We start from the raw sequence: 21,081 nt of genomic DNA, 5'->3' as shown, positions 1-21,081 counted from the left end.
TAACTATAACGTCCCTCTAACCTTTGTATTTTTTGAGTGAAAAAAAATAATATACACTATATATAGATATATGTGTGTGTGTGTGTGTGTGTGTATATAAAAAAGCCCAGTATGACTGCTTATTGACCAGGGAACAAATAATCTTAAAATGGTGGCCATATACTGGTGCATCATTGGATTACCCTAGATGTCATAGTGAACAGTATCTGCTCCACCTATGATGGACACCCAAAGATAAAACTCTTTATTTTAAAGAAAGAAATGGGCTCTTCCACTAAAAGGCAGTTTAATGCACAGTGTACAAATCTAAAAGAGCTTACAACTGTGAATTATTGTTACAGGGTATGTAATTACTTTATTATCCTTCTCCTGCCTACATGCAATTCTTAATTTCCACAGCAAGGTCACTCCTTGAAAGAGAGTAGGCTAAATCTGGCAACTGGCTAAGATCTCTTAGCTTACATTAGCTTTCCCTCATGGGAAAGCTCTCATGATCATACTTTCTGCAGAATTTGTCCAGCATAACTCCAAAGGTACCTTGCAGTTGTCTGACAGGAATAGCCTTGGCTCCAGTGAAATACACATCACAAGATGTCCCCTGCAAATAGTGACAATAATTCTATTGGCTGTCTTCCTATCTGCACCAACATCTCCTGTTGGAATTTCTGAGCTACTCCAGGGAACAGAGTTTTCTGTTCCTCTACATATATGTGAAGTTCTGGAATGGCTTCTTCAATCAAGGAAATGTGATGTCATATTAAGACCATATTGAGGCTTCTCGTGCAGTTGAAATTTTGATATCTCTTTTAGGACAAACAGTAGATGAATTTAAAGCATCCTTTGAGACTGTAGATATTTGGTGTATGATTCTGAAGCATTTGTTGGCTGTATCTCGCTGATGTGATTTACAGAAGTAATCCCAATCAAGAAAGCAGTTTTCTCAGAAAACAGCTTTAGGTTGCACATAACAATTGGGTAAAATGCATTGCATATCATGAACTCCTTGCAGTTTCAGTAATCCCACGGCCTCTTTCTGCAGACCCCAAAGACTGCTAAGTAGTTTGTTCATGTGTCTAACCTTATAACTAATAGCGCAGTCAGTCAGTCAACTTGTACAGAGTAGCTTCTTACCTGCAAGGGTATCCAGGCACAATCAGGGTCCAGGTGATCAGTCAAAGAACCAGGTCTTCGGGGCTCTCTGGAACTCCAGCAGAGATGGAGTGGTCCGGAAATGTAGGGGAAGTTCATTCAAGAGACCTCTGCTATTCAGTCGTCTGTTTCAGCCGGTGTGGGCCATTGAAAGGGAGGCAGAGCGGAGGTGTTTGCAAGTTCAGATGGTGGTTTGTTTAGGTTGGACTGCAGTTGTGCAGAGCCTTGAATGCATGTCAGAAGTTTGAACTGGCATCGTTTCTGGATAGGGAGCCAGTGGAGTTCCCTGAGATGGAGAGGTGGGTGTTGGGTTCATCTAGGGAGGACTAGGACGAGTCTGACAGTTGCATTCTGTATGGTCTGTAGTCTTCAGAGAGGTTGAACTGAGATAATTGTGTAGAGTGTTCCCGTGGTCCAGTCGGCTGGTGATGAGGGCCTAGGTGATCGAGTGCCTGGACCTCATTAGAAGTCATTTGAAGATCTTGCAAAGCAGTTAGAGGATGAAGACAAAAAAGGAGGAGGAGATTGGGTTGATCTGGGCCATAATGGTTAACATGCTGTCCAGGATAATGCCTAGGTTTGTGGCATTCTCAGTGGGAATTGATGTGGGTCCAAGCTCTGTGGGCCACCAGGAGGTATCCCACGTGGAGTTTTTGTTGCTGAAGAGAAGTACCTCTTTCTTATCTTTGTTGGCGATGTCTGTCATGCAGTTGCGAAAGTTTGTCTTAATGGTGTCTTTGGAGAGGGAGTGGTTGAGCTGTGTGTTGTCAGCGTAGGTTGTGATGTTGAGTCCAAGGGTTTTGATGATGCTGACAAGCGCTGTCATGTAAGTGTTGAAGAGTCTGGGGTTGAGCAAGGATCCTTGTCGTCCTCCACAGATGATTTCTTTGGGTTTGGAGGTTAAAGGGGGTAGGCAGACTTTTTGAGTTATTAAAAAAAACATTATGAGTAATGAGATTGTCCATCTGAGAGCGGCTTCCATGGATACCGATGTTGTGCATCCAAGCGATGAGTGTGTGGTGAGAGACTATGGAATGTTGCTGAGATGTCCAGGAGGATCAGCGTTACTGTCTCCCCTTGGTCGAGTAGGAATCAGATGTCATCAGTGGCCGCAATGAGGGCTATCTAAGTACTGTGGTTGCTGCAGAACCTCAGCTGGAAGTCATCATGTACCTTTAATATTTAATACTGGCCATGTAGCATGTGATTGAGTTCATGCCATTGGCAGACTTATCGGACAAGTTGTCCAGTCCGGAAATTCAGCCTGTAGAAAATTTTTCTGGGAGCTAACATAATGTTTAGTTTGTTGGAGGAATGGCCTGTTTATGCAGAAACTTGTTTCTTAGGAATTAAGAGCATACACTGAGCACTTTAGAGTTGAATGAATGTTCCTTCTCCCCTCGCCTGTTCATCGTTCCTTGTGCTTGGGACAACGGTCCTTGTCATTGCTTTGCAAATCTGTGCCAGTCTTCCTTAGTATGATTTTGGGTAGCCCTTTGTGTTTGCTTACCACATCATTCAACAATCATGCATGCCCATGTTGTGGGTGCATTTTAGTTAATCGCTTGGGCACAGTGATGCTTAGTTTAGGCTTGAAGACTGTGCCCTTTTACCCAGTTACCATGCTCTGTTATTTTTATTCATTTTATTTTTCTAATACTTCAGTGGTTTTCTTTTAATTTCATTATCAGCCGCTATTCTGCAAAAGCATCATTATCAATGCTATGGTTGACATACTTTGCGTCATGTTCTTTTTCTCAGAATCACAATAACAGAATGCGAAGCACACAGAATAGTATTTTGTATGGCCGGCTCCAAGAATGCGTAAACAGTGCAGAGCTTGGGTACATTCCCACATTAGGCATAAATATGTTCCCTATAAAAACATTTTGTAGGGCATTAAGTTGGAGCTGTTCATATTCACATTTCTGATTTTCACAGTCCTGATTGTTATTCCTCATTATCCTAAACATTGCAGCTCATGCATTTTATCATAGATTGCAGTCTTTTCAATAAATATATTGAAAACTGTCCTGCATCTCTTTTCTTGCCTACGTGTGTGTAAGAGACTTGTATGTGGAGAGTAAAGGGTAAGGCTTGTTTCCACGACTATTCCCTAAGGGGTTTTCAGAGTCCATGTAAGGCTGCCACAAATCACCTTTACCGGTTGGGTTTTGGTGAGGTTCTGCTAGTGAGCCGGGAGGGTTGGGCCCATGGCTGCCAACTGGTGTGGGGATGACTTAGTCGCCTACAAGGCAGAGGTTCTGCTGGTCCAAATCCAAAGAGTATATCTGTCTCGGACACTAACGTTACTCTAAGTACCATCATACAGAGACATCTGTGGTCTTAGGGGCAACCCTCCTCAGCTAAATAGGGAGAACCTATCTAGACTGTAGGTTGTTCAAGCTTGAGCCATAAAAATACTTTTTTGTCCTTTGGTGTTCCCAACCCTAACACCTATTCTCAAATATGGCAAATCTTGTAAACATCAGGAATAACTGCAGACATCTGCTGATGCAATTTCTCTTAGTCATGGCTTGACAGAAAAGGGCAGGTTTTCACATTCGCCTTGGAATCCCACAATGCATATAGGGCAGAAATATTCTATTCCTGGGTCAACTTTCCTCAAGTATATGCAAGTACACATGCATTTCATGCATTCATAATAGCAAACGTACCACAATAGTACAAAGCTTATAAATACCTCACTCAAAACCTGTTCAGTGGCGCCCTTCCACATGTAACACGTGAGATTAAGTCCTGTAAGCAATGATGGACCAATGTGGAAAACACTGGGCACGTATACCTCACATCCCAATGTGCAGGCTATGCCAGTAGCGGAACTACACACACTTTATAATGAGCTATTAGCAATATATAGATGAATAATACAATTTGCGATGCAGACTTTGAACACCACCCCAGCAAGGGCTGCTCCAGTTGCTCATCAATTGCCTGTTCCAGAAATGAATCCACAAATATTCCACTGAATGGGAAAAGCACCCACAGAGCACTCAATAATGGGAAAGCACCCACAGAGCGGGATTCAATTCCCTTCCGAGAACAAATCCTCTAGACGCAGTTTTTTCCCATACTGGACGACAAGACAAACATAGAATTCTCACCATGTGCTTGCCGTTTGGCATGATTCCCTCAATTAAAGACTGTAACTCTTGGGGTTCAGTCTCTGCCTCAATCTACACTACCACGCATGGAACCCTGCCACATGCCATTTTACCGGAAGTGTTAAAACAAATACAAAATGAACATGAAGCCGTCATGGCCCTGGATTTGGGGATGAAACTGATGTGAAATAACTTCACAGTATCTTCAGTTATTTTAAGTAACATTGAAGGGGAAGCAGCAGCATTGGCCATTCGCCAACGGGTCGGAAAGGTTTCTCAACAGGAACAGGAGTGTAAGCTGCCAAAGATTATTTCCAACACCTATATTAGTGTAGGACGGGATCATCTGGGGGCCAGACCAACTGCACCACAGCTACAGACTACCACCCCTGAGGAAGGTGCCAAGCATGCACAAGAGGGTTCTGAAAAACACTGGGATAAACAAAAACTAAATAAAGATCGAATAAGTCAGGGAGGAGAAGCTCTGCATCCGGAGACCTCAGAGAAGATATAGGCCCTCATTACGACCCTGGCGGTTTGTAACCGCCAGGGCCGCTGGACGCGGAGGCACCGCCGACATGCCGGCGGTGCCCCGCGGGGCATTCTGACCGCGGCGGCTTAGCCGCGGTCAGAGAAGGGAAACCGGTGGTCTCCCGCCGGTTTCCCGCTGCCCCCAAGGAATCCTCCAAGCCGGCGCAGCTTGCTGCGCCGGCTTGGGGATTCAGACTCCCCCACCCGCCATCCAGTTCCTGGCGGTTCTCCCGCCGGGAACCGGATGGCGGGAGGGGGAGTCGCGGGGCCCCTGGGGGCCCCTGCAGTGCCCATGCCAAAGGCATGGGCACTGCAGGGGCCCCCGTAAGAGGGCCCCAAAATGTATTTCACTGTCTGCCTTGCAGACAGTGAAATACGCGACGGGTGCAACAGCACCCGTCGCACCTTCCCACTCCGCCGGCTCTATTACGAGCCGGCATCCTCGTGGGAAGGGAGTTTTTCCCTGGGCTGGCGGGCGGTCTTTTGGAGACCGCCCGCCAGCCCAGGGAAAAACTCATAATACCCTCCGCGGTCTTCTGACCGCAGAGCGGTATTACGGAGGGCGGAATTCTGGCGGGCGGCCTCCGCCGCCCGCCGGAGTCATAATGAGGGCCATTATCTCCGAAATAGAGAAACTTTAAAAACTCCTGATAGAGAGCAATATACTGATACACGTCCCTCTCGTTCCTTTCAGGAAACACCAGACAAACTGAGTGAGAGAGTGGGATGGTCTGAAACATGAAGTGACTACACAAAGTTGAAGAAGGACTTGCAATGTTCCTCAGAAGATTACATTAAAAAAAGAGGACAAATCCCCTCAACAAAAACCCCAATTTAAAAAGAAAAAGGTGGTGATTTCCGTCAATATTGCCAACCATACTGAGAACACTGTTGAAGAACAGGACATGGGCAGCGACTCTGCTAGACAGCATGGCAGAAGTCACGATTTGTCGCAAGAATCTTAGGGCGCGTCTGGATGTAACAGCAACCAACGACTTTCTCATCATCGAGACAGTGGGCAGGCGCTTCTTCCTACCTGCAGGGTTTATGAATTTAATATCTAAATAGAGGGAGTCAAAGAGCGCACTATTGAAGTAATATTTTGGAAAAAATGAAACTGAAATATTCTATTGGCAGAAAACGATTGGCCACCTGAATTTCTCTGCAAGCTCCCACATGGGCAAGATGTTATTTTGCTTTCTTTCTCAGTCCTGGTTCCAGATGCTGTGAAAGAAGTCTATGCCACCAATTGGGCTCTGACCCAGGCTTCCACGCTGTACCACAATCACATGGGGGGGTATAAAGAATCCCCCTACCTTGTAATACCAATTAGATCTGCACCACAGCCTCTACCTCAGTATCCTGTTAAACATGAGGCCAAAGCTCAAGTGAGAGAGATTCTCACACAACTTGGGTACCAGAGAGTAATTGAGCCCTGTGTCACTGCAATGAATAACCCTATATGCCAAACCAGATCATTCATATTGAATAGTCTTAGATTACAGACTTTTAAATGGTCACACACACACTTGTGCAATACAAATCGCACACAGCACTAATTAATAACATAGTGAGGAAAAAATACATAACAACCTTGGATATTTCCAACATTTGTTTCTGCCAAAATCTAGCACCTGAAAGTCTGGATATAAGCGATTTTAGCTCATTAGTCTTGCAGCGTCAGTTTTGCCGATTAACTCAGGGGTATAAGAACGGCCCTGTGTTGTTTTCAGCCCAAGTAACATCAATACTACATGAGATTGATCCTGAGTCTTACATGGATTATATTAATCTCACAGATGACGACCTCAACATATATCTGGCCAGGGTGGATCGGATCATGTTAGGATTCGCTGCCCTGGGCTGCAGATTCCATTTCAGGAAAACTAAATTTGCTTTCTGAAGTGTCCTATTTCTGGGATACGAACTGTCAGATGAAGGCAAGAGCCTGGCCCTGCACTTTCTAGAAAAATGCACTCAACTTGAAACTCCAGATACCATTAAGAAACTGCAGTCATCGCTGGGTTCTTTAAATTTGGCACAACATACATACTTGGTTATGAACAACAGATAAAATCACTTTGATTTAATTTGTCTAGATTTTTCAAGGAAACACTGGACAATAGAACACACACATTCTCAGAGAACTGCAGCAGGACATGCTTTTACATATATGTGACAACAAAACAAACTTGATCATCATAATTGCTGGTGCCATCGGCTTCACCCGTGTCACATTCAATGAAGGTGACATGGTACCCATAGCATGCAAATCACATTTGAATTCCAATGCAGAGCAACGTTTTGCACCATCAGAAAAAATACTGACTGCTGTTCAGATGGCTTTCATCAAGGAGAGGTGACTTGCCCAAGGGGAATGCAAAATTGTTGATACCCCATTGCCGGCTCTTCAGGCCATCACCAAAGCCAGCATTTCAAATTCAAAAGCATTACATCCATGTTGGACTCAATGGGCAACCTCCCCGACTGCCACTGATGTTGATTACGTCTTTGACCCAAATCTTTCGACCCAGGAATTCCTCCATTATGAACAAGAGCAAGAGAACCCACACCTACTAATATATAACCATTAGACCAATACCGAACTATCATTTACACTGATGGTTCAGCACAACCAGCTGTAGGCACCAAACATCAGTACTCAGCCGCTTACGCTGTCGTAAGTGGAGCAATGAGGGATGGTACATTCTACCCTCAGAATACCTTCACACAGACCCTAGGGGACTGCTCTGCACAATTGGTACAGCTTATGGCTCTTGTCCTGACACTGGAACATACAGATCCTGACCAACCAACAATGTCCTGTCCTATAATGACTTCTTAAATCGCTGGCACCTGAATGGCTTCAGAGGTTCTAATCCATCAAACACAAAAACGTATTAGGGAGAGTAGCTGACCTATGGAACAGACTACCTAAAGCTCATGTAGTACATGCATTGGGCCATCAACCTGTAGGAGTACATGTTGTAGGAAACACTTTGGCTGACTAAGCTGCCAAGTCTGCAGTAGCTACCTCTTCTGTTGCTACAATAACTCTCACACAGGCGAGGTTGGATAATGAGGCGCTGGCTGCTGTTAAAGCTTCAGCAGACAGCAAACCTTTACCAAAAGCATTCCATGCAAAATATTTCTACCACCTCAGTGCCCAGAACATTGCACTTGCAGCCATTCCAGGAGTGGGAGACCAGAGGGTAGATCTCATCAAAACAGCGCATGAGGGCGTTGCTTATTCTTGCGCAGATTTAGTGGTTACTATATCTCTATTACAAAAACGCTTTTGGTGGCCAGGTCTTTAGAAGCAGACCAAGCAATATGTCCTTTGTTGTGACATTTGCCAGCAAATTGAAGGGTCCACCATTAAACATCTACCGCAGACATCCCTCCAAATTTCCAAGAAACCACTACAGTGTGTGTATCTGGACCATTGCGGCCCCTTGCAACCTGATGGTGCATACAAATACATCTTAGTTGCTGTTTAATCTTGCTCTAGATTCCTGTTTGACATAAATGAAAGTATTGCTGTTTTACAGGAGCGATAGCAATTTTGTGATGAGAATGTATCCACCTGTGCCGCCTTCTTGGGAATAAGGGTTTTGACAGCAACATCTACAGGCTGTATTCCCATAGTGGGGGATTTAGGATGTGAAAAGATTGCTGTGAAAAAGGAGTTTGCCCCTTCCTACGGAGCACCGGTTCCAGTCCTGGGAATACACTGTACCAGAACTGTCATGCTACCGCTGCTTGGTTCCAGGAAGAACAGATTTGTTTCCATTGACGGTGTCAAATTGCACCATGTGGCCGATCCTGCACAGTAGTCCCAGAGGTCCTTCAGGCAGTACCCGCTCCCCTTTCACTATCCAACAGGAAATACCTATACAGCAGTAAACAACATTTCTGCCAGCACCAATGCTACAATTGCCTCCTCAAGCATGGAAGAATAAGCTGCTTATTCCTGCCACCACTTAATTGGCAAACACTGTCCAAGATGTGGAACACTATTATTCCAATTCCACCCAACCAGATGATATCACATGCTGTGAACCACCATAAATGGTTCCAAACACTAGCTCTGTATTGGCCTGTGTTTGCACAGACTGTTTCCGGTTATTCAATCCACATTGATAACTTTTCTTCTGATTCATCTGTATCTGAGTCAATGCTTAAAGCTGATCAGATTGGAAGAGTGATTTAGGCTAGGAAAGCTGTCCACATCATGGCTACTTTAACAAACAATCTGCACTTGTCCTTTGATGCATGTTTCAAATCAGGGATACTAGTATGGGCCTTATAAGCTTCTGAGAGTGAAGGGGCATGTAGTGATTTAATTTTGAACAAAAAATTGCATAGGTAAGGATTGATGAAAAGGGCATCAGAAAGTCAGACATACAACTTTGATCATAGTTCCATGGTGATAGACCATAAATTTCTGACTTTTGTCCAAATGGATGGTATTGTCGTATGGGGTTGGTGATATTGGCTAAAGGATCTTCAGGAGTTTTTGGGTCTTTTATGAATGCTTCTCCTACCACAGTGGACAAAAAAGGTTTGCTAAAGGAGAGGTTCCAGTACTCAGGAACAAAAGATGGTAACCTAAAAATAGATGTACCAAAACTGAACTCCAAAACACCAAAGACCCCTCTCTAGTGTAGTCAGTGGTGATACCAATAATATCTGCTCAAAGTACATGGTCATACTTGGTGTAGTCACCATTGTCCAGTTACAGACAAAGAACAAAAGGTACTTGATTTCACTGACTGATTAGGACCCCAACCTAGTAAATTATGAAGGAGGTCCAATAGTGCATTCTAGATATTGGGTCTTTATCTAAAAACTTACTGGTCAGGTAACATTATTCCAGTGATGAGCCACCCAAGCACCATGCGAACCCATTCCAGTCACTGGTGGCATGGGTTTATTTGAATTACTTTTCTGTTTAGAAGTCGACTTACCCCACGACTTCATAAGTCCACATCTATGAAACCATGTGGACTAGAAGATGAGTGAAACATTTTTTAAATCAGGAGGAACAGTAAATACTACGGGCACTTGTGGATTGAGGATGGTGCTGGGTAATCTCTTGCAGTAATAGGCATTTATACAGTTTCAAGATGCAAGTAATGAGCTTAGTTTAAATTGGCATGCTGGATAGCGAGAAACTGATCGTGTTCAGTCCATCAAGATATCCTAAAAGCACATCCAGCAGCTGCAGCTGTTGCATTTCTTCCTGCAATCAGGACACTTATTTCTGACAGGCGGCACCACACATGCAAGTACACTGTGATCTCTCCACAGGGCCCAGTAGCTAGGAAACTTCCCAAGCTTTCCTGATTTCAAGTCTTTAGGCAGGACTGTAATTTCAAAGTAGTTTAATTCCTGGTCCTATTGTGTACCCTTCCTTGATGGAATGCACATCTCATCTTCAGTGTCAAGACAACGAGTTGTACTACTTTGGTGGCTAAGGAATAAAGGAGGAGCCAGAAACTGGTTATTGAGCATTCAAAAGCTGAAGCACTCTTCCAATCTTGGAGCAATTAATCGTCTTGTTGCTTGCCACCCTTTACGGTCTTCTGAGGCAAGTGTCCCCTGTCAGGAAAATTTCAGACCTATTCCTACTTGAGTTAGTGGGCAGGATTGTTCAGTAAACTGAACACTTGATGCAGAAATACAGAGTACCTGCCAGTCACAAGCTTAAATCCCAGTTAAGTCAACTAAACTTATTTCCCTTCCACAAGTATCCACACAAACAGTAATTGTTTGTGATCCGACACTTTTATGGGGGATTCCATTCCTGACAGACATGTGGGTCAGTCAGTATTCCATCAGACCTTATCAAGCAGTTTGTGCACCTTCATTTTGGAAATGACAAATGCCATGCTCATCTCAGTATGCATTGTGAAGTAGAGCCAAAGTGATGCCTTTTTCGGTAAGTGGCAGACAGTGAATAGTTAGTTTTGAAGCATGTGTAGCTGTAGGTCACATTCTAAGCACAGTCTTGCGATCTAGAGTTGGGCTTGTAAAGTTGCAAGTTTATCATCAACCGAGTTTGACTTTTGAGGTTACTCGAAGCTCACCTGCAATGCATTAGGACACATGCTGAAACTTTAAAATATCAGTCAATCTGATCCATATGCAATCTAAAAAGTTGGCGACAATACCTAACTTACTGTTATCTCCCGGTACAAATAAATGCCGACTATTCTTGCAGCAAAACTGCATGTGGGGTACAGTGGACACACATACAACCCCAGCTATGTGCATGTGAGATTTTCATAGATTCCATTTTAATATCTCCCCACAAGTATAACGCCACATTGCTGAGATTTATTGGGTCCAATGACAAACCTTTTATGATGTAATACTTAGTATTCTTTAACTCCGAGTCTTTTTATGAAAAATAAGCAATATGCAATTATCGTGATTACTCGCAACTGCAGCATTCTAATATAATTTGTAGCTGGAAGTAGTTATTTCTTTGTGTAACAATGTATAATGTCATGTCTTGATCAGTGTGTGAGTACAAAGGAGACACCCCCCACACTGATCCATGAAGCCCTTAGTTTAACTGACTTGGGTGAGTGCAGTCCATACAGACCGTAGCACACGTTGTGAATCACAGGTATCTCTGTACCAATGCTGCGAACAGACACTATCACATATAGAATTTTGCTAGTGTGTGCAGTGCAGTATTCATATAGTGATGAGTTGTGCTGTTCTAGGTGAGTTCAAACTTAGGGCCTGATTTAGATCTTGGTGGACGGGTTATTCCATCACAAAGATGACTGATTTCCCATCTTCCAAAATATAAATCCCATGGGATATAATGGGATTTATATTTCAGCAGATGGGAAATCCATCACCGTTCTGATGGAGTACAGTGCATAGTCACAGTTTGGTTTGCACCAGGCTTTTCTCTCAGGTACTCAGTTTTTCTAGATGTCTCAATGTGCCAGGGACGTTGAGTTTCTCCTCTTAAATAGTCTCTCCTCCTGCAAGGGCTGGCAGACTCCATCCTTGTCTCTGCAGTCAGTCTTCAATGCACTAGGTAGACCTTCAGTTCCTCCAGCAAACCCCATAGACTTCAGATGATGTCTCCTCTCCTCTGGGAGACTGGCTGTCATGTGACGCCAGAGCTGGTCACACAGCAGTCCTTAGGTTATTCTGCAGAGCACTCACTTCTTTAGTCATTGATCTTAACATTTACACAGATGTTCTGGTCAGTGGTTGTAGGTTAACTCTCTCAAACTTCCAAAGAGGTTTGGGGTGGTTCTTTTTTCAAGTGTTCTTCTCATGGTACTTTCAAAAACAGCCTTTTTATATGTTGATGCTTCTCACAGCATGTAGTATGGAGCTTTCACAAAACTAGTGCAGCAACATCCAACGTACCATAAAGTGTGAGGTTCCTGCAACTGTTTGGTCTCCAGACTCTCTGAAGCAATAATCAGGGATATACAAAGAGCAGGCCTGACCTAGAAACATTCTTACCGTAAACAGAAACGGCAGTCGCACTTCTCATGTCTACCATCAACCAAATGATAGTGCTAATAAGCAGCCCCCTAGCTAACAAACATACTCATGACATTTCTAAATGTAGCCTCTGTCCATTCTAATCACTTAAAAGTCTAGATACCACCCTCATTCATGGTAATGAAGGCAATACACATCGACTGTCTAGGGAATCTGATCTCATCCTCTGTCTTGTGCTGGGCCTAACTAAGGGCATCCAAAATGGATCACACTGGCTTCAGTTTTCAGGCTCACTTGCACACAGTTCTCCTACTGCATGGGCTACATGCATACTACACATATATGCACACTTGACATAAACACAGTGTCAGTGCAAAGTTCTGGTCCTTCACATACTAATGTAATTTGAAAAAGGAGACCCATTGGCCAAACTCTGTGCCACAAGTAAAAAGGTTTGTTCACGCTATCCATCTCAAAACATGGTAAGCTGCCACCACTGCTTTATGCTGTACCCAGGACAGCGACAGTGATCCTCTGTTCAATATGATGGCTTGCTTGGTGCTCTTCGTCACAGGACAGGCCCAGGACCTAGTGTGGGACAGGACAAGTCCAGGACATAGTGGGGACAGGACAATGCATCCGCACCTACGTTTTGGGTAGTGTGACATTAGGTCCAAAAAAGCACAGGGTACCAGATACACAAGCAGTTGTGCACTTAATGCAGAGCATCACGCCCATATACCATGCAGATGGCGATCCCATCAGAACAAGTACATGTTACTTATTTAAAGTTTTACAGTTTTGGTTAACAGTCCCAAGATTTACCGTGCCTCACCCATTCAACTTGTCAACAAATTAGGTTTCACAATCAATGAAAAACAATTGCACCTGTACTTGCAAGTACCGAGCGAGAGTTTTCTGTGGGCCACTCTCAATTCAGCCACAGGGAAAGCTTACACTGGCTGTTAAGGAGAGATTACATTTCAAAGGCTGCATACCCTTTACGAGATGTCACGTTCTCTTACATTGAGAATTATAATGAAGCTGTTGGGCATGATAGTGTGTTATATTGCTCAAGTACCGAATGCTAGGTTACAGCTGCATAGATTATAGCACTGGTTTACCAAATAATGGTCACAGGCAACCGGGCACTGACAGGATTTAGTGTTGATGGAGTCCAATGTACGGCATAAACTATAATGTTTTAAACAAGAAAAACGTGTTACTGGCCAGATTGTTTCTCGACCCACAGCTGCAGGTGACCAACATAGATGTATCGGCCACAGGTTGGGATACTTACATTGGCACCGTCACCATTCAGGGCCCATCGTATATGAAAAAACACCTCATACATCAGAATGTGAACTCATGGCTCTACAACTGGCTCCAAGCTTTTCAAACAAGATTCAAAGTGGTCATGATTAGAAAATACAACATGAGCAAACGTGCACTATGTACAGAAACAAATGGGGACGTGTTGTCCAAGCTGGCGCAATTATTTTCTTTTTGGGTGATGTGTCATCAAATACATTTGACTCTACCAATCAGAGCAGTACGCATCAGGAAATGCATGAATGGGTGATAACATTTCAAATTCTCAACCAGTACTTCTATCTTTGTGGGACCGTAATAGTAAATGGCCACCCATAAAGTGCCAAAACTTCACCTCCAGACTCCCACATTCATGGTCCTCTTGATAAACTTGTCCAGGATATTTCCTTACTCTTTTCCCAGCTACTACTGATACTTTTATAGTGCGGAAGATGTGACTGGCACTAATGATGGTAATTCTCATTGACGCAAGGGCAGCCTTAGGATTGTCTACCATTAAACATGTAACATTTATTCACACGTGAAGCTATTCCTGCTTCCTGACTTGCCCAGTCTAAATCAGGGTTGAATACTGCATGTCAACCTCAAGGCACTGAATCTTGAGATTTGACATCTGAGTTCTTAGAATTCGGGTACATGCATGCATAAGTAGGCACCACAAGAATGGACACAAATCTTAAAGGAAGCTAAAAAGAACTATTACTTGTGCATGCTATGCAACGAAAACAATGCTGCATTTATTGCTCACATCAGCTCCTTCAGCCCTTAACAGCTACATTTAAATAGTTAGTTATTATGCCTGCCAAAACCCCTGTACAACCTTGTACAAGTACACATAGCGGGGAGTATTTGGGTGCTTGCAAAACAGTAATATCTTAAAGGATCATTCCTCCTAGGCTTTCCCGTTCCTTCTTGGGAACTTAACATAGGCCTCACTAGGCTTAGGGGGACACCATGCGAGCCAGATCACTGGTGTCCACTACAATTCCTTTATTGGAAAGCAGTTTTTTCTGGCTATCACTTTACTCTAGAAACTAGGGTAAACATCAGGAATTATCAGTAAATAAACCCCTTAGGCATGTACACAAAGGCAGAGGTTTGCTAAGCACACAACTTAATTTTTCGACAAAACGTTTCTCTTCCTTTTCGCTTGAACTAAACTATAGCAACTAACTTTTCCCACAGTTTCATTCGCTAGAGAAACCGTAGTACGCACTGTAGATGTCTGGGCAGCCATGGTGTACTCTGCCCATACTCTGGATCTAAGAACAAACAGATGTTGTTGTTTTTTTTTTTTTGCGTAGCCACATCTTAGCAACCCTATCTCATTTATGCCAAAGCGAAACTCCTATTGCATTCCATGGGAGCATTACACTCGTACAAAGTGAACCACACCACAACACACACACACACACACACACACACACACACACACACACACACACACACACACACACACACACACACACACACACACACACACACACACACACACACACACACACACACACACACACTCTCTCTCTCTCTCTCTCTCTCTCTCTCTCTCTCTCTCTCTCTCTCTCTCTCTCTCTCTCTCTCCCCTCCTCCTTCTCGCCTCCATCTCTCTCTCTCTCCTCCTTCTCGCCTCCATCTCTCTCTCCTCCTTCTCGCCTCCATCTCTTTCTCACACTTGAGGGGAGCCACGTGATCCTTACTGTAGGGCACTGGGCAGACCGTTGCTAGGCATCGTGCTACATATAGGGCATAGGGTGAATCCTCATTATGGAAACTCATTTGTAGATTATGAAATGATTCTGCTCTCCAGTAAATCCAGCCACACCATTTTGTAGATTATTATGGAACATTTATACCAGAACAGTTCTGAGGTATACACCACAAAACCGCAACTCCTGACTTCAAAATATTTTCCCCAGGATGGAAAGCTGATAATACATTTTCTTTAAACACAATATTTATTTTATTCGAAAAGTACTACATTAGTTGTAGTATGCCCATTGTTGTGCTGTAGAGGTGTACATTTACACAACTACATTGAGCTGACCATCAGAGTTATCAAAATATCATTAGCTAGCATAGCAACAGCAGTAACATACCATCACCTGAAGAACTCTGTGGTCTTCAATCCAGTATTGCGATATTGCATGTTAATAGATATAAATTTTTCAGGAAGCAGTTACATGTGGGGTGGCGGGAAGAGGGGGAAGCTTAATAATTCAAGTACTGTTCCAGAGCATTGCACTTGATCGTTATTGGGCATATAATTGTTTTCACTTCGGATTGTTCAAACTGGTGACTATTTCCGATATTCCAACACTGAGCAAAGACAAGATTCTACATGATGCGCTAACCCATCTTAAAGCAACAGATATAACGGTTGCAAGGCCTTGACTCAAGAGTCCAACACTTGATATAATGGATCTCTTTTAAAATCATAGAAGGCAACTTGAAGTTACATTCAGAAATGTTAGAGGATAAAATTAGTAAAGGAGCCAGGATACTCAGGAAACACAATCCGTTGCTGAACAATTCCTAAGAAGCCATATGCTAGTGAATGCCTAACAATGGCATGGAAAGCAGGATACAAAGCAAGGTGTGGCTCAACAGCAGGATCTCACAGTGGGGGCTAAATGAGAAAGTAGTTAAAATGATTCGGAGGAAGAAATAGCTAAAATGTGGTCAATGAAGAAGGGACATAGGGGGTCAATATGAACCCCCGGCGGTTCAACCTGCCATGCTGGCGGCGGGTGAAAAGACCGCCACTGGCATGGAGGGCTGAACCGTCATATAAAGAACACATGGAGGACCACCACAGGCGGCCCTCCTCCACCGCCAGGGTGCCTCCGACAGGCAGCCTGACAGTGGAGGGAATCATTATCCGACAGGGCATCGCTGCTGCCCCTCCATATGATCCTTACTGCCACCAGCCTTTCCCTGGCAGGAGGGGTGCTCAGGGCCCCCCCGGGTGCCCCTGCACTGCCCATGCACTTGGCATGGGCAGTACAGGGGCCTCTGTGCAGTGCCCCATCGCTCAGGTCACTGCCCGATTACAGGCAGTGATCTGCGTGACAGGTGCAGCTGCACCTGCCGCTACAGAGGCATGGACGGCGGCTCCATGTGGAGATGCCGGCAATGTCCCGGCCATGCATTCTGCTGGGCCGGCGGAAGGCGGAAACAATGTTTCCGCCCGCCGGCCCTGCAGAATGTACATTATACCACTGGTGGTGTCCCAGTTGGGCTGGCGGTCAGTTAAATGACCGCCAGCATGAACACGGTGGTTAACACCGCCGTGTTCATAATGAGGGCCATAGTCTCTACCATGTACAATGCACATGCATGGCAGTGGACGCCCAATGTTTGCATGGAATTGAAAAACTGATAGGATCACTAGCACTTGCTAGTTGTGAACACTGCACTTGCTTCTCCGCAATATAACTCAAAGCACCTCTCCTTGTTTCTCTGTCACCTGCCCTTTCTCTTTTGTCTGCTTAGCACCTTGTTCATGTTTGAAGGTGCTGCTGGTTTAAGGCTGTTAGTTGGGTTTTTCTTGTTATTGAACTACTGACTTGGTTAGGTAAAGTGAGTAGTTATTTACAGTTCTCTTTAATTATGGTAAACTGAAATGTTAATCATCACATAAGGATATGTTCTGCGACAGTAATCCATAGAACAATAAAGGCTTGACTAACATGATTGCCAGTGCAGTGCTCATTTGTGTAGGAAAGTGGAATACTATTTGGTGTGGACAAGTGTCTGCCTCAAAGGATAAAGCCACCTCCTGCTAGATGTCAGACAAATGAAATAAAATAAACTTGTGCTCAGTCCCTGGTAATGAGACAGAAAGCAGTCAGGCTTAAATCAAAGGTAATGTGAAAGTATTTAAGCAATGCATACATAGTAGAAAAAGTCACTAATACACAATAAAATTCCTCCACCAATTTTAGAATTAAGAGAAGATCGTACAAGTAAAGTAAAAGAAAAATGACAACATTTTAGTAAGGCGAACCAGAGGTATGAATCTTTAAAGATTTAAGTGAAAGTGGAGCCACAGAGCACTAATGGTAGTGTACGGAAGTGGTAGACTCTGATTTAGGCATGATTCGAGGACATTCATGTTGGAGCCTTGGTCAGACACAAGTGGATTGGTCCTGCTGAAAGCTTGCAAGTCAAAGTTTCCAAGTCCTGATCCAAAAGGGGACTTCATCTTTTTTTTTTTTTTTAAAGAAAAAAACCTGTAGCATAAATGTGAAATTATAGCTGCAGCCATGAACCTACCACAGGTTGGTCCCACTAAGGCTCTAAATCTCTAGACGTTTTTGCTTCTAAGAGTTTCCAAGCACAAAAACAGAAAGGGCCTCTTATTTTATTTTTTATCAGAGCTGCTGCAGCCTTTCAGGAGAACTAATCTGAAATTAAATCAGATACAGTGTCCTGTTGGTTGGGTACGTTTCGCATTAGGCCCACTTGGCTCTGGGGCTCTAGAGCAAAGGTTTCCAAACTTTTCCCTTGGTGCCCAGGGAGCCACAAGAGTATACTAAGCCGCCAGGACCTCAAGGAGGGGCATCTACAGACTTTCAGGATGCCAGGCAGAATCCATTAGCAGAGTCTCAACCAAGTTCCTGTTGCCAGTGGTCACCATGGAATTGTAGGACAAATGCCTCTTACAGTTTTTTCTATTTCTGTAGCTGTACAGGAGGTCCGACAATAGAGCCTTGTAATCCACTTCTGGGTATAGGGAGGAGCAGGCCAGTTCTTTGGTACTCTCCTTAGGTCACAGTCAGCCGAACCAGTCCTCTTCTGTTCTTCCGCAGGTCAAGAAAGTATTCTGAGGAAGGCTGGGTGAGGGTTGAGTCTGTGGGTAGTTAGACTCCTGAGTACTCCCTAACCTTCGAGTTTCCTTTGGGGCAAACCTACCCACTTTTTGTCAGTAGTTCCAGTTTGCCTTACTGTAAACAGTCCCACAGTGCTTCTTAATCTCAATCCAATTTGGGGAAATCCTTCCCCCCTTGTGCAGAGCCTGTGTGCCTAACCATAGATGTTGCCAAGGTAATGAGCAGTCCCATCCTCTGTGGTCACTCAAAACTAGCTCTGGGAATAACTATCCTCCAACTGAGTTTGGTGCCAGCCTGACTAGTAGAGCAAAAGCTGGGGCTTTTTCCATGTGTTACCTAACATTTACTTGTGAGGTAAATTATGTACCTAGGCACACCCCAGCTGGGGAAGAAAGCACTTCCTCCCCACTCCTAGGCTATTTTCGTTGTGCTCTGAAAGCAGTTTTCATACCACTGAGTAAAAACTGACGTACTCGCGCCTGGGTGGTGCCTTTATAGGCGACCGTAACATCACAGACTGCTCCAACGATACCACGCAGATCATAACGACACCCCCTGATGGCGTGCGCAAGGTACTGCTCAGCAAACCATTCCAGATTCAAAGCTGACGCCAGGAAATTCTAAAGTAAGGAATCTGCAACTAGATAATCTCTACCAGATAATGTGTTATCAAAGGTAGGTAATTTGTTCTTTCATACCACTGTCACTCATAATTGAGGCCATGCACCGGCTCGGTAGTTGCTGAGTAGCTAATGTAAATGAGTCTTCTGCAGCGTCAGTCGGGGTAAAGGTAACTTTCTAAAAGTTATATTTCCCATATATTTAATAGAAATCAAACTTAACAATTATATTGGATTTTTATAACGTATAAAATAAGTCCTTGAATGGTGGCTGTAGCTGGTACAGGTCAAACTTTGTAGATTAAAATGTATGATATATACCTGCACTTTCAGAGCTAGGATATGTTTCTTAAACTAGAATATGTAAATTACATGGACAACTGGTAGGGGTTTTTGCACACTTTATTAAGCCACATACATCTGATGTAATTCTTTGCTGTGGTGTATCTTTTTTTTTTCTAGGTGTAGGGTGGTCTTCCCATTACCATCAGAGTACAAGTGAAGCACACTTACTTGACAAGGATCAATGGTAAGATGATGAGATATTTTGTTGAATCAATGGACATTCCCTTACTATATGTAGTGCAGATGAAAATTGCTTGTAAGTTGCTTTTATTTTTTTCTAAAATTTAACAAGTTACATGTGTCAGATCTTATTGAGGAGGCCACAGGCCAGGATGGGGCTACTGGACCAAATGTTTGGGTGCTGGGGTAGTTTGCCTCCATTGTACCGGGGCCTGTCCTATTGTGGCTCTGCACACTGAGGCAAGAACAACCCTTTCAGCACTTGACTCTCAGTGTTAGTGATGGTGAGCAGACACAAACCTCTCAAGGAGGTTTGTGTGGAGTTACTCAAATACACCTAACTGCCCAGCCCAGTGCTTCCCATTATAAAATAAAAGTGTTTTTTAAACAGAAAGCAGACTAAAACGCACAGCACTAATGACGGAATACCCAATTTATGGGAGTGAATCTCTTATGTTCTAAAGTACCCCATGCCCTCTATTAACACCTTTGCCCCCTTGTCCATTCTCAGGGTTCTTGGGGTTAGAGTGTCATAGCCTCTAGTATGGATGGCCCCTCACTTCTTACAAATACAATCTCAAGGGCTTGGTGCCCATTGCGGTCTCTCACCTGTCTGTGGGGATGTGGCTGGGGGCTGTGTTGAACCTTCTCGCAATGGTGGCTTCCCTGGTGGTGGGCAGGGCATTCTCGCATGGCATAGGGTTCACCTTCTGAGGGTGAGCAGATTCTGTCCACAATGCAATTCTCAGATAGGCTACAGCAGGATTAGCTGCTTCTGGAATAGGCTCTCTTCTGGGCTCCAGTGTTCACTGGGGATGGGCGGATCTAGATGAAACAACAGGTCTGCTTCATCACTTTAGTGAGTCTTTGATCAGTTGTGCTGGGCCTCCCCTGGTGGAGGCACTTGGAATTGGCTGTCCTTGCCATGTGGGAGTGCTCCCGCAATAGCGACACACTTCCAAGCGACATCCTGGGTCGCAGTGTGGTACCCCAAATGGGTGCTGAAGTCCTCGGTGTCACGGCTACCAGGTGCTATCTTCAGCATATTGTGCCATGAGGTGACAGAATCAAATGTTCAAAGTAGGGTTTGCTTCTGGACACATCTAAAGCAGAACCAGGTTCTCTACTGACAGAGATACACCCTGGCCAAGCACCTCCGGACTGCAGTCTATACTTCTTTGAAGTGATCGGGTCTGTACTGCAGAAACTGCCAGTGCCGAAGTCACACCATCTACATTTACTGACACACAGCCAGCACCACAGGCAGCCACCTATTACTTCTTCAGTCGGGCCAGCGAATTAGGCACACAGGCTCCATTGCCTTGATGGCGAGAATGTGAATAGTAAATTGCGACCAGCTGGCACTCTTCAGAAGTGCCATAGTTTCTCCAACAAAGCTGCTCAAATCAATTTGTGCTCTTGACCACATTTATCACTCAGGTTGTGAGTATCTGTTAGATGGCTTTGCACCAGGGTCAAATG

General features: G+C 44.1%; 1 protein-coding gene across 2 annotated transcripts in view; it reads left to right on the top strand.

The window, feature by feature from the left end:
• Positions 1-21,081, top strand: part of GTSF1 (gametocyte specific factor 1) — a 795,979-nt gene that overhangs the window by 488,087 nt on the left and 286,811 nt on the right. For both annotated transcript variants that reach the window (XM_069231025.1, XM_069231026.1), the window contains exon 13: positions 19,537-19,603. In XM_069231025.1, coding sequence (XP_069087126.1) covers positions 19,537-19,603 — 67 coding nt within the window. The remainder of the gene's footprint in view (positions 1-19,536; positions 19,604-21,081) is intronic.

Source organism: Pleurodeles waltl, chromosome 4_2, assembly GCF_031143425.1.
Source record: "Pleurodeles waltl isolate 20211129_DDA chromosome 4_2, aPleWal1.hap1.20221129, whole genome shotgun sequence".
NCBI classification, from domain to species: domain Eukaryota; kingdom Metazoa; phylum Chordata; class Amphibia; order Caudata; family Salamandridae; genus Pleurodeles; species Pleurodeles waltl.
The sequence above is the reverse complement of the archived record's forward strand: the minus strand, read 5'-3'. Positions and strand labels throughout refer to the sequence as shown.